The sequence below is a fragment of the Cyanistes caeruleus genome, unplaced genomic scaffold (genome assembly GCF_971803275.1).
Source record: "Cyanistes caeruleus unplaced genomic scaffold, bCyaCae1.hap1.1 HAP1_SCAFFOLD_69, whole genome shotgun sequence".
Lineage (NCBI taxonomy): Eukaryota > Metazoa > Chordata > Aves > Passeriformes > Paridae > Cyanistes > Cyanistes caeruleus.
This window is the reverse complement of record NW_028255886.1, coordinates 1,867,286-1,879,312: the sequence shown is the minus strand read 5'-3', so window position 1 is coordinate 1,879,312 and position 12,027 is coordinate 1,867,286. Positions and strand designations below refer to the sequence as shown.

The 12,027-nt window shown below is 54.1% G+C and overlaps 1 protein-coding gene across 2 annotated transcripts; it reads right to left on the bottom strand.

The window, feature by feature from the left end:
- Positions 1–2,694: 2,694 nt before the first annotated feature.
- On the bottom strand, positions 2,695–8,741 carry LOC111928776 (uncharacterized). Of its 2 annotated transcripts, none has more exons than XM_023926171.2 (10): positions 7,757–8,741; positions 7,356–7,427; positions 6,904–6,975; positions 6,630–6,701; positions 5,891–5,998; positions 5,533–5,604; positions 4,851–4,949; positions 4,303–4,410; positions 3,496–3,670; positions 2,695–2,968 (listed from the first exon to the last, which is right to left on the bottom strand). In XM_023926171.2, the coding sequence occupies exons 1-10, from the start codon at positions 7,881–7,883 to the stop codon at positions 2,848–2,850; spliced, it is 1,026 nt and encodes a 341-aa protein (XP_023781939.1). In that variant the 5' UTR covers positions 7,884–8,741; the 3' UTR covers positions 2,695–2,847. The 2 variants fall into 2 exon arrangements, with proteins under 2 accessions (XP_023781939.1, XP_086728773.1); XM_086872647.1 differs by having other exon boundaries at positions 7,787–8,003.
- Positions 8,742–12,027: the final 3,286 nt, after the last annotated feature.

Here is a 12,027-nt window from a genome sequence, read left to right as displayed (position 1 = left end):
TTGCAATTTTGGTGGGGGTTTGGGGAAGGGTTGTTGTTTTTTGGGGGGTTCTCCCAGGTTTTGGGGTGGAATTGGAGAAATTTGAGAGTCTGGGGGGAAATTTGGGGTGTTGGGGGGAAATTTTGGAGGTCCTGGGGGAAATTTCGTGATTTTAGGGCAGGAATTTTAGGATTTTTTTCTAACATTTGGGTGTTTGGGCGGGAAATTTGGGGTGTTGGGGAGAACTTTGGGGTTTTTAGGGAGAGGATTTGGGGTTTGGGGAAAAAATTGGGGATTTGGGGGGGAAAATTTGGTGGTTTTTGGGGGGAAATTCAGGGGTCCTGGTGGAGTTCTGATTTTGGGAAGGGGATTTGGGGAGGATTTTTTGTGTTTTGGGGGAATTTCCATTGATGGGGAGGGGTCCTGATCCCAGTGAGGAGGGGCATTTTGGGGAGGGGTCTCAGGGAGGATTCCCGATTTTGGAGTGAGATTTGGGGGATTTTCCAGCAATGGGGAGCTGTCTTGGGGGTGGGATTTGGGGAAGGGTCTCATCAGATCACCATCCTGAGCTGGAAGTGGGGGGATGTTGGGAGTGGAATTTGGGGAGCGTAATAAATGGAAATGATTTGTGCTAACTAAAGTGTAACTATTTGGAAAGTTATTATTTGAAGCAATCAAGGGAATTGGTGTTACAAGGCAGATGTACCCCTTTGCAGATGTTACATGTTGAAATTAAGGTACAGGATGTAGTTTTGAGATAAGTGATGTCCCAAGACAAAATCAACCTTGAGATGGATAAAGCTGGAACAACTTTAGGCATAGGGCCTGAAAATTATGAAGTGTAAGACTAATTTATGGAGCACAATGCTCACATAACACAACACTTAGTATCCAGAGGACAATGAGGATGAGTGTAAGCCTTCATCCAAAATACCTCCAAAAGGAGACTGAAGACCCCCTAGCAACAAGTGAGGCTTGCGCCATGAAGAGTAGTGATGTAAAATTAAAGAATCAAAAATAGGAGGAGACTTAGGGGAAACATTAATGAATATGTACAAGCATACAGTATATAAGTTTAGTTTGAATTGCTTTGTTTTGGTATGTGAGGCAGGGTGAGAAGTCCTGCCCATACCCCAGTCAGTTTTGCTCATGCTTTAATCATACTCAATTACTGGCAAATTATATTCATATATATATATATGAAGATATTCACTAAATTGTACTCTTTTACTGAATTGTTTTCCTTTTATACCAGATTTCTATTCAATCCACTAAATAGTATTATTTTATTAAATTGTATCCTTGTATTCAATTCACTAAATTGTATTGTTTTTTCCCTTGTTATTTAATTGCTGTTAACTCAATAGATCTAGTTGTCTGATTTTAATTTCATTTACAACAGCACCAAGAAGAAAAGGGGCTTACTGAGAGCAAGCAAACTTAATTCTCTGCCAGGACACAAATTTAGAGGGCAAAAAATTAAAAAACCCCACAGCATCAGCCCAGCTTCCCAGTGAGAAGGGTTGGAATTCTCTGCCCCTCAACACTTCCTCTTGGGGGTGAGGTGTCCTTTATTTTTTGTTCTGGCTCGCCGGTGGAATTTTTACCCATTAGTTGCGGAGACAACCTAACCGTGGGTACTTGGTGGGTGATTGGCAAAAGACAAAGAGTTTGGCTGGGCCCAGGGGGGGAAGGGGGCAGGAAAAAAAGGAGGGTGGGGACAGTTTGGCGGGCTTTCTTCAGCTTCAGGGAAGAACAATTTGGGCTCGGAGCTGTTGCAGTGGGGAGAAGGGAATTTCGCCATCACCCAGATGAAGCTGCTGCTTCTTCTCCTTTCCTCTTTGTTGGTGGCCTCACACCCCCTGTCCTGCTGGGACGTGTGGCAGTGCCAGGCACCGCCGCAGAGCTGCTGATCCACCTCAGCCACCAGCCCAGGATCTCAGCTCATCCCTGCTGTTCCGGCTGAGTGTTCCTCAGAACCCTGCAGGAGCACCGGGGCTGCCCAGCAGCTTTACAAAGGTAACTGGGATCTAAGCTGTGCCCTCCAAACCAACAGAGCCAGCCTCCCTTCAGGGCGAGAAGCCACAGCCTCAGTTTTAGCCCTGGATGCTTCCTGTGCCCCAGAGAATGGCCATGGCTGTAAATGTGTGTTTGGCTGCAGCACAGGGCCAGGGTGAAGCTCGGCAGCCTCATCAGAGCCCACGGCCACGGCCCTTCCCTGCCGGGGCCCTCACCTGGCCCAGCCCAGGCTGGCCCGAGCAGCCCGGACTGGCCTCAAGGGATGGGCTCCACCTGCCCGCTGTGCCCACAGGCCAGGCCCAAGGGCTCGCAAGAATCTTCCTCCCAGCTCTGCAAAACCTCAGCCAAGAGAGTGCCCTTTGCTGCGCTGAGAAGAGTAAAAAACCCTCTCAATTTAACCCCACTGCACTCCTCATGGGGGATCCCTGCACACCTCAGGAAAGAGCCCAAATTTGCCCTGAATGCTTCAGGAGGTGCAGGCCCAGGTGGTGCCACTGAAGGAAATGTGCCCTCACAGCACAGGGACGCTTAGCATGGGCTCCCCCTGCCCCTCGGGGCCCCACCGCTGGTCACGGCAGCCCCTGCCTGGCTCCTGCCTGCCCACACCATGGTCAGCCCTGGCTGCTCCTGGACATGGAGCTCAGCCAGGGCTGGTGCCATGTGGACTTTGCTGGTGGTACCAGCTGGACACTGGGGTGACAGCTCCATCTCTTTATTTGAACAAAAATCTTGGGCCAACCCCTGCTCTGGTGGACAGGGGTTGCCCAATTTCAGTCCTGGCCAGGGACCAGGGCCAGGGGGCTCAGGAGCAGAGGGTCTCGCTTGGGAGGTGTGAGTCTTGGGATGCCCTCAAGACGGGGATGCAGATGCAGCTTGGCACATGGGGACAGATATGAAGAGCGAGGATAACAGATGCAACTTCTCAGAGACTGGAATCTTTCGCCAGTCTTGTGAAGCTGCAGAGGCACTCCTGTGGAGAGAAGAGGTGGCTGAGGCCCCCAGCTGCCACTGGCACACAGGGACCCTCCTGCACAGCAGGGCCCAGAGCGGCCAAGGCTCCCCAGCATGGCTGGAGCTGCTGGCACAGCTTGGCCCAGCTGGACAGCTGCCCCTCAAGGCCCCGGCGAGCAGGGGATGGCTCTGGGCAGGGTCCCTGGCCAGGAGCGGGCCCCAGAGCACCTCTGCCTTTCAAGGGCAATCTCATCCCCGCTCTTTCTCCTGCCCACCTTGCTTTGCCTCTGCTCACTGCTCCTGGGGCTGCTCTTGGCCAGGCAGCCTCAGTGGGAGCCAGCACTGGCTGCAGTGCCAGTGGGCTCCCCAGGACACGGCCCAGCAATTAAGAGGCCAATGAAAGGCCTGGGCAGCAGCAGAACTCTCGGCAGAGTTATTTGGGCAACCAAGGACTATCCACAAGTCTACAGCAGCCTCACTCGGAATGTTTCCTGACTATAAGCAGCCTTTCAAGAAGCTGTTTGAGGGTGGGGATGAACAACTTACAGTTTCTGGTCCTTCCAGCACCGGAATCCAACACAGCACAGGACGATGGAAAGGGGCACTGCGAACAGTATCACTACAGTGCCTATCATGCAGGACTTGCGCACATCCTGCGTGCAGAACACTCTTGGTGTGCTTGGTGGATTCTCAGCATTTATATTGGACTTGCCAAGAGCATCTGTGGGAGCAATGGGCAGTGTGAGCCTGTGCTGTGCTCCACTGCTGAGCTGGCAGCACACTGGATATGGCCAGGACATTCTCTGTTTCCCCCAGATCTGGGGCCTGCAAGCACCTTGCCGGCCCTTGGCACAGGCTGTGACACCAAACAAAGCCCAGAAGGCCGGGAGCAGAGGCCAGGGACTGCGCAGCTGCTTGGGCAGTGGCTCCTTCCAGGGACAGGGGCCAAACCCATCTCTGAGCAGCCACTGCCCCCCCTGACCCTCCCTGCTCTGTGACAGCTCCCCCAGCCCAAGGGGACAGAGCCAGGCCCTGTCAGGGACCAGTGCAGCCCCTTCCCAGTTGGGAGCCAGGGCTGGCTGTAGCCCTGGGCTCACAGCAGGGCTCCCACTCGGGGCTGCTCCTGTGCCTTGGGCCTCTGGATGCTTAGGGCCAGCTCCAGGAGCAGCAGCAGTGGGATGGATGTTGGTGCAAGAGTCCCAATTCCCAGGGGCTGGGAATGAGCTCCAGAGGCCTGGAAGCCGCGGCACCTCCAGCTTTGGCTGCTGCCGGGCCGTGCAAGGGCAGGCCCCGAGGGAAGAGCAGCTGGCACACAGCCCTCCCGCAGAGGGCTGAGCCCAGAGCAGCAATTACCTCCGGTGTCTGGGCCTCGCATCTCTTCCTTTCCTGCATCAGGAGCTGGCACAGAGACATTGCGTCCTCTAGCATATGCCATCATCTGCACAGACACTTGCTCCAGCACTTGAGAAAGGAAAAGGGACAGCTGGATAAGATAGATCTGTTTGCCATTAGGGGAGGTTGTATCTTCAGGCGGCAATACTTGTCAAAGCCATGGATAACACTCAGGTTATTTGGGCTGGGCCAGGGCCCTCCCTCCTCCAAACAGCTCCTACACCTGATCTAGCCAAGACTGGGAAATTGCAGGGGATCTCAGGTTGTTTATGACCCTTGCTGCAGTTTGGGCTCCCTGTCAGCTGATGTCAAATGCCTTCCTGCAGAGGCTGGGGAGAACCTGCAGCCAGGCCAGGCTGAGAAACAGCCCTGCAGGCCATGAAAGCAGCAGCAGGGCTGTGAGGCTGACATGGATCCCTTCCTGCTGTGCCAGGCACGGAGTGTCCTGATGTGCAGAGAAAGCCCCCAGCTGCTGAGTCTCAGGAGGAAACTGAGGGACATGAACCCACCACGGTGTCTCTCCAGATCACTCAGCATCTTGTCCAGAAGTTGGGATGCCTCTAGGGATTTCTTGTCTTCTATATCTTGGTTCTTCCATCTTGGAGGACCTTAATGGAAAGTAGTTACATTTCTCCTTCAGTCCAGAGTGGCAGTGAGTGCACCTGGGTGACTGGTGCCCTCCAAGGCACTCCCTCATCTCTGCCTTCCACTCAGGAGCAGGGACAGGGGGACCACATACCTGCAGAGTCCCCACACTGGGATAGAAGAATCCCCTTGCATGGCAGTCAGGGGAGAAAAGACTCCCTGGAGATGCCAGCAGCTCTGAACTGAGCCCCAGGCTGGGCCAGGGCTTGGCAGCAGCAACGGGAGCAGCTCAGGCTCCGTGGGGCTGGCAAAGGAGCCGCACAAGGCACAGCCCCGGGGCACAGCCCCTTCCCTCTCTGCTCTTCTCTGTGGCTGCACAGAGCACACAGAAGGAGACACTGGCATTGCACATGGGAAGAAGATTGACAGCTAAATGCTCCTTCCTCCCACTGACAGCAATGCTGTGGGATCACTCAGGGCTCCAGAAGGGAGCAGGGCGAGGTTTCCAGAATCCATCAACCTTCAGAATCTTAAGTGAAGTGGCACGTAAGTTCGTGCCACACTCACACTGATTATTCTGTGGAGAAAGGGACATTGAGAACTTACCTCCAGCATTCTCCATGGATCTCAAACCATTATGTCCCAGGGCTTTCAGATGCTCCATGTCACGATCCCAATCTAGAAGGGAGCACAGATCAGAACCATTCCATGGTGTGCTGGGATCCCCTTCTGCCTTAGGGAAGTGGGCACTGCAAGGGGGTCAGGGGAAGGCCGTGGGAGCCAGATGTCAATGGACATGGCCAAAGCTGTGGAGGGGCCTGAGGAAAGCTCTGGGCTGGCTCTGGACATTCTCAACACCTTTTCCATGCTCTGTGCAACATCCCTGAAAGACAGGCACTGCCAAGCAGAAGAGATGTACAGCTTAAGCCTCAGGAGGGCTCAGGCCCAGACACACAGCAATTACCTCCTGGGACTGTGCCTGGCATGGCCTCCCTTCCTGCAGCAGAGGCTGCCCATGGGCCACTGCTTCCTCTGGAAAACGCTGCCTTCATCACAGCCTTTCGGTTCATCTCTGGAGGAAAGAACCACAGATGGAACCATTCATCTTTCAGGGAAGTGGTATCATCATGAGGCGATACTAGTCGAGGTCATGGATAAGGATTAGGAAATCATATAAATTTATGGGATTGGCCAGAGCCCTCCCTCCTCCTAACAACCCCTGAACCTGATCTACTCCAAGACCAGGAAATTTCAGCGGATCTCAGAGTGTGCATGGCCCATGCTGCAGTTTGGGCTCCCTGTCAGCTGATGCCAAATGCCTTCCTGCAGAGGCTGGGGAGAACCTGCAGCCAGGCCAGGCTGAGAAACAGCCCTGCAGGCCATGAAAGCAGCAGTGGAGCAGCGAAGCTGCCATGGATCTGCTTTCTGCTGTGCCGGGCACGGCGTGTCCTGATGTGCAGAGAAAGCCCCTGGCTGCTGAGTCTCAAGAGCATGAGAGACATGGAGCCACCTTGTCCTCCCTGCAGCATTTCCTTCAGCATTTGCTGCATGGTATTGGACGGCTCATGGGGTTTCCGGTGTCCTGTAGCTTTGTTCTTTCCTCTTGGAGGACCTTATAAAGATATATATATATCCATTTCCCAGGAATGGATCCTACAAAATCCGGGTTCAGCCTGTGGGATCAGCAAGGACACAATACTCACCCCTGCGACGGGAGCTGGGCTTGCGTGCAGCATCCAGCCCAGGAGCCTGGAAAGTCCTCCCTGCAGACACACCTGTAACTCAACAGCCACAGAAGCTTCAGTCATCTCTGCTGAACTCCACAGGCAGCACTGAGCCGCAGGAGCGGTGAGGGGATCACGCAGGGTGAGGGCACACATGTGCACGGCTCTGTCCTGACACCTGCAACGATGCTGCCCTGGCCGAGCTTTGGGCTCTGAGCTGGCAGCTCTCCCAGGGGGAAAGGCCTTCACCTACCCTCACCATCTTCCAGAGCCTCAGTCCTGGACGTGGGTTGGGAAGCCAGATCACCTTCATCGAGAAGCTTGACTGCAAAGAAAGGTAGGACAGAAGAGCTCCTGTGGCTCTGTAGGAGATCCTCAGGCTCCCTGGGGCCAGCAAAGGAGCCACACGAGGCACAGCCCTGTGACACAGCCCTGGGCCTGGCCCCTTCCCTCTCTGCTCTTCTCCGTGGCTGCACAGAGCACACGGAAGGAGACACTGGCATTGCACATGGGAAGAAGATTGACAGCTAAATTCTCCTTCCTCCCACTGACAGCAATGCTGTGGGATCACTCAAGGCTCTAGAAGGGAGCAGGGCGAGGTTTCCAGAATCCGTCAACCTTCAGACTCTTAAGTGAAGTGGCACGTGAGTGAGTTCTTGCCACAACAATGATTATTCTGTGCAAACTGAGACATTGAGAACTTACCTCCAGCATTCTCCATGGATCTCAAACCGTCATGTCCCAGGGCTTTCAGATACTTCATGTCATGATCCCAATCTAGAAGGGAGCACAGATCAGAACCATTCCATGGTGTGCTGGGATCCCCTCCTGCCTTAGGGAACTGGGCACTGCAAGGGGGTCAGGGGAAGGCCATGGGAGCCAGATGTCAATGGACATGGCCAAAGCTGTGGAGGGGCCTGAGGAAAGCTCTGGGCTGGCTCTGGTCACTCTCCACCCACTTTGCAGGCCCTGTGCAACATCCCTGGAGGGGCAGCAGGATCTGCCCAGGGCCCTTGAGGACTCTCTCCCTCTCACAGAGGAAACCCTCCCTAAAGCCCTGGGGAAAACCATCCCCAATGCTTCCCAGGGAGAAGGAAGTGCTATACCTGGAAAGGGGACCGAGGCCGCCGGCTCACCTGCTCCCTGTGCTCGCCACGGAGCAGCCTGGGCAGCCCTGTCAGTCAGGGCCACTGCCAGGAGGAGCAGGAGGAGGAGGTGCAGAGCAAAGGCCATGGTGCCTTGCCCACTGCCAGTCCTGCAGCTCTTGCCGCCACCACTGTCCTGACACCGCTGTCCCAATGTCAGCACCGCTCCTGCCGCCACCGCTGCTGCCACAACAGTCGTGGTCAAGGACTGACTGCTCGGTCCTTGTGGTGCTGGGCAACCACGGGGCTCTGAGACCTCTGTGACCTCAGAGCCTGCTGTCACCTCAGCCTGCTGTCACCCCACAGGCTGCTGTGACCTCATGGCCAGGGTGGAATTGTGTGGGGAGTGGGATCTGCCTTCTTCACTAGGGAGCTCATCCTGCCCAGCAGCTCTGTCCAAGGGCTATGACACGGTCCCAGCCCAGCTGATCTCACAGGCTGGGGGATGAAGGGATGGAGAGCAGCCCTGCTCAGAAGGACTTGTGGCTGCTGCAAGGTGAGAGGCTGGACATGAGCCAGCCATGTGCCTCCAAAGGAGGGTGCCCAGCAGCTTGAAGGAGGTCATTCCACCACCCCTCTGCTCTGGTGCGAGCCCACCTGGAGTACTGCATCCACCTCTGGGTGCCCAACACAGAAAGGACATGGTCCTGTTGGAGCTGGTGCAGAGGAGGGACAAAATGCTCTGAGGGCTGGAGCCCCCCTGCTTTGGAGACAGGCTGGGATAGCTGGGGTGTTCAGCCTGGAAGAGAGAAGGCTCCACAGAGACCAAATTGCTACCTTTCAGTACTTTAAGGGGGCTTGTAAAAAAGACAGGACAGAATTTTTAGTAAGGCCTGTTGTGATAAGACTGAGGGGGAATGTTTTCAATCTAAAAGACAGTAGATTTGGACTAGACATAAAGAAGTTTTTTACACTGTGGATTTTGAAACCCTGGCACAGGTTGCCCAGAGAGGTGAGCATCCATCCCTGCTGACATTCAAGCTCCTGCTCTGAGCAACCTGATCTAAAGGTGTCCCTGCTCACTGCACTAGATGGCCTTTAAATGTCCCTTCCAAGCCAAGCCATTCTGTGTTCCTGTGCACCATCAAAGCAGTGCTGGAATAATGCTGGGGTGATGACACTGGCACCTATGTTCTGGTAGTTGTGCCATTTAACTATTGGCCAAGAGAGGATTGATGGGCTGCACAGTGAAGTCTGCAAAGAACAGTGTGCTCAAGGAGAAACAGGAGAGGAACATGGATTCCAGTTCAGATAAACGCCAGCATTTTGCTGCCCATTCCTTGTAAAGAAATAAAGGAATGTTCTGAAGATCCCTTCAATGTGGGTGCACTACTGGCTGTATCAGTACTTGTGTTCTGTAAAACAGGTGGGTTGTTACAGTTTCTTGCCCCATTTATCACTGGATAAAACCCAAATACTGCATTGCTCCATGTCTACTTTCTTCCAAGTAAAGGCAGATTTTGCTCATTCTTGAGTGGAACATATTCATCTGCTGACAAGCAAATTCTTCTTGCCATTCACACCACGTTGATTTGCTCTAATCGGATTGTAATTAAGATCTATCATTCATTGTAATTAAGGCTGATGGATTGTGAGGCAAAGTGTTGCATCATTTGCCCTGGAGAGAGTTTTTCTCAAATGACATATGAAGACAGGTGTAGCCTACCATACTTCTGGCATTAGTCTCCCACTCTGTCCTTTCCTCTCACCCAAGGGGGGGATCGAGGTCTGCAGGTCTCATCTGTGCACAGAAAGTTAATATTTCACCCACACCTGCAGATGGTCATGATGGTTTCTGCCGGGCAGTGGCCAAAGCAGTCACGGTGATGGATTTCAGGCCATGTTGGGGCTGTGCCAAGATCTCAGGGGCCCGGCCAGAACAGTCGGGGCCGTTTGTGGGTGCGGAGGAGCCCGCCGAGCCCGAGATCCTGGCTCTCCCCTAGAGACAGGAGACTTCTCTGTAAGAGAGACACAACGTATCGCTCCCAGGGGTCTTTGAGTTAGATATGTTAAACTGTTGTGCTTCATTGGTGTTCCCCCCTGCTGTCCCACCCCGATACATGTATCTCAGGCTTCCCCCCGCCCCTTTCCCCTCCTATAAATATCCCCGGGTTTCCCCTGTTTCGGGAGATTTGCTGTTGCCGGCACCCTTCGCCGAAGCTCTGCCTGAATAAAGGTTTTGCTTAGCGGAACGCTGGACCAGCTTTCTCGTCCCTTCTTCCCGTGTTGCCTGCCTGCCGCCGCTGAGCTGAGCTGGAATCACTCGACCGGCCGAAGCTGCTCGCATGCGCTTCGCTCCAGCCCTTCTCAGGGCTGTTTCTCCAGAGAAGTCGCGGTGCTCCGGGCTTTCCGTCACCGCGGCAACTGACGCCGATCGCGGGGCATTCAAAGGAGCCCTGAAGAAGCATCCGCCCGCAGCTTTAACTGCGAGGCGAGCCACCGCTTGATCCGCCGCCCCTCGAGGAAGCCTTTCTTGCGTTCTAGCAAGAAGCGATCCAAGAGGCTGCGACCGGGACCCTCATCTGACCGTCTGGGGCAAGGAAAGCCCCTGAGGACCGGCCGCCAGGTGACCACGCACCCAGCAGCTTTTATTTCGCCCGCCGGCATCTGCCGAAGAGAAATTGTAAGTCGATCCCGTGAAGGGTTTTTTCGGGCTTTTTTCTTTTTTTCCTTTCTTTTCTGTTTCACTGCTGGGTGGGGAGTGAAAAAGGATGGGAAATCAGTCCTCTGTACGGAGACTGACCCCACCTGAGAGGGACTTTTATATCCAAGTTGTGAATACCCTAAAAGCGGGAAATTTTAAGTTTTCTAAAGGGGATTTAAAAATATTTATTCATTGGATTTTTAAACATTTTAAGATTAATTCAGATTCTGCTAAATCAGGAATTTTTTGGGATAATGTGGGAAGAAAGTTATATACAGTTCAAGCTAAAGGAGATTTTTTTGTTGCAAAGTTTTTTCCTGTGTTTCAAAATACTATTTTCTCATTGGAAAAAGAGGGAAAAAAAGAAGAGGGAGTTTTGGGTCCCCAGTTAAACCCCCCAACCCCGTCAGCCTCTCCGATTGTCCCCGAACCCTCGTCCCTATCTGAGAGCCAATCGGCGGGTGGACGTTGCCCCCGGGCACAGGGCTGCTGCCGTCTCCCTGACATCCCTCCACTGTCTTTCTACCCGTACCAGGGCGGCACTGGCCATGCCACTCTGGGTCTTTCCTCTGACCTCTCTCCTATGCCCTCACACCCGGTTGTGTCCCCCCCAGTTCCTACCGTTAGCACAGATGGCGCCGGCAGTGTGGCCAGCCCCGCCATTCTGTCTCACTCCCACCCCGGTTTTCCCGCCCTCGATGCCCAAAATGGCCACTTTCCCACCTCCACCCCTTCTCTTCCTGCCGTGTCCTGTTCCTCCTCCCCGCCACTGCGTCGTTGGGTGTAACCGCGTCAGGCCCCACCCCATCCATCGGGAAACCCCTCCCTGTCGCAGACCCCGCTCCTGTCCCTTTGTGCCGGGGCCCCGTCCCCAGCGGCACTCCCACTCCAGGGTCCCAGTGCCCCAGAGGTCGGGACGGCTCCGGCCGGAGCGGGGCCATCCCGGCCTCCCCACCTGGCCACAAAAGTGTCAGCTCTAGGCACCCGAGCTGGCCCCGTGCTGTCACCAAGTGCCCCCCATCTCCACTAGGGGATGAGAGCAATGACTCTTCTTATTCAGACTCTGAGTATGAAGACCACTGGACTGAGGTGCAGAGGGAAGCCACACGAGCGGGGAACTCAGCTCTGTCCCGGAAAATACTTGCGTTTCCTGTAATAATGAGGAGAGACAGGGCAGGGGCACAGGTTGCTGCATGGGAGTCCCTTCACTGTAGGGAACTGCAAGAACTTTGCAAAGCTGCCAAGGAACATGGCAGGGGTTCACATTTTTTTAAACACTTGCTAGAAGCCTCCTTCTCTGCCCACGTCATGGTCCCTCATGACATCAAGAATATTATGAACTGCCTTCTCTTCCCAGCAGAGTACATGTTGTGGGAGAGGCAGTGGAAGAAACATTTAAAGCAGTTGGCAGATGTTTATTCAAAAGATGCTAACAGACCTAATTTTACTTTAGAGCAATTAGCAGGAGAAGGTAATTTCCAAAAGCCCCGAGATCAGGCCCAGGATCTGCCTGAAGCAGCTTTACAAGATATAGCTAATGCTGCCAAGATATCTCTTTTTACCACCCCTGATGATAAAGTGCCAACGC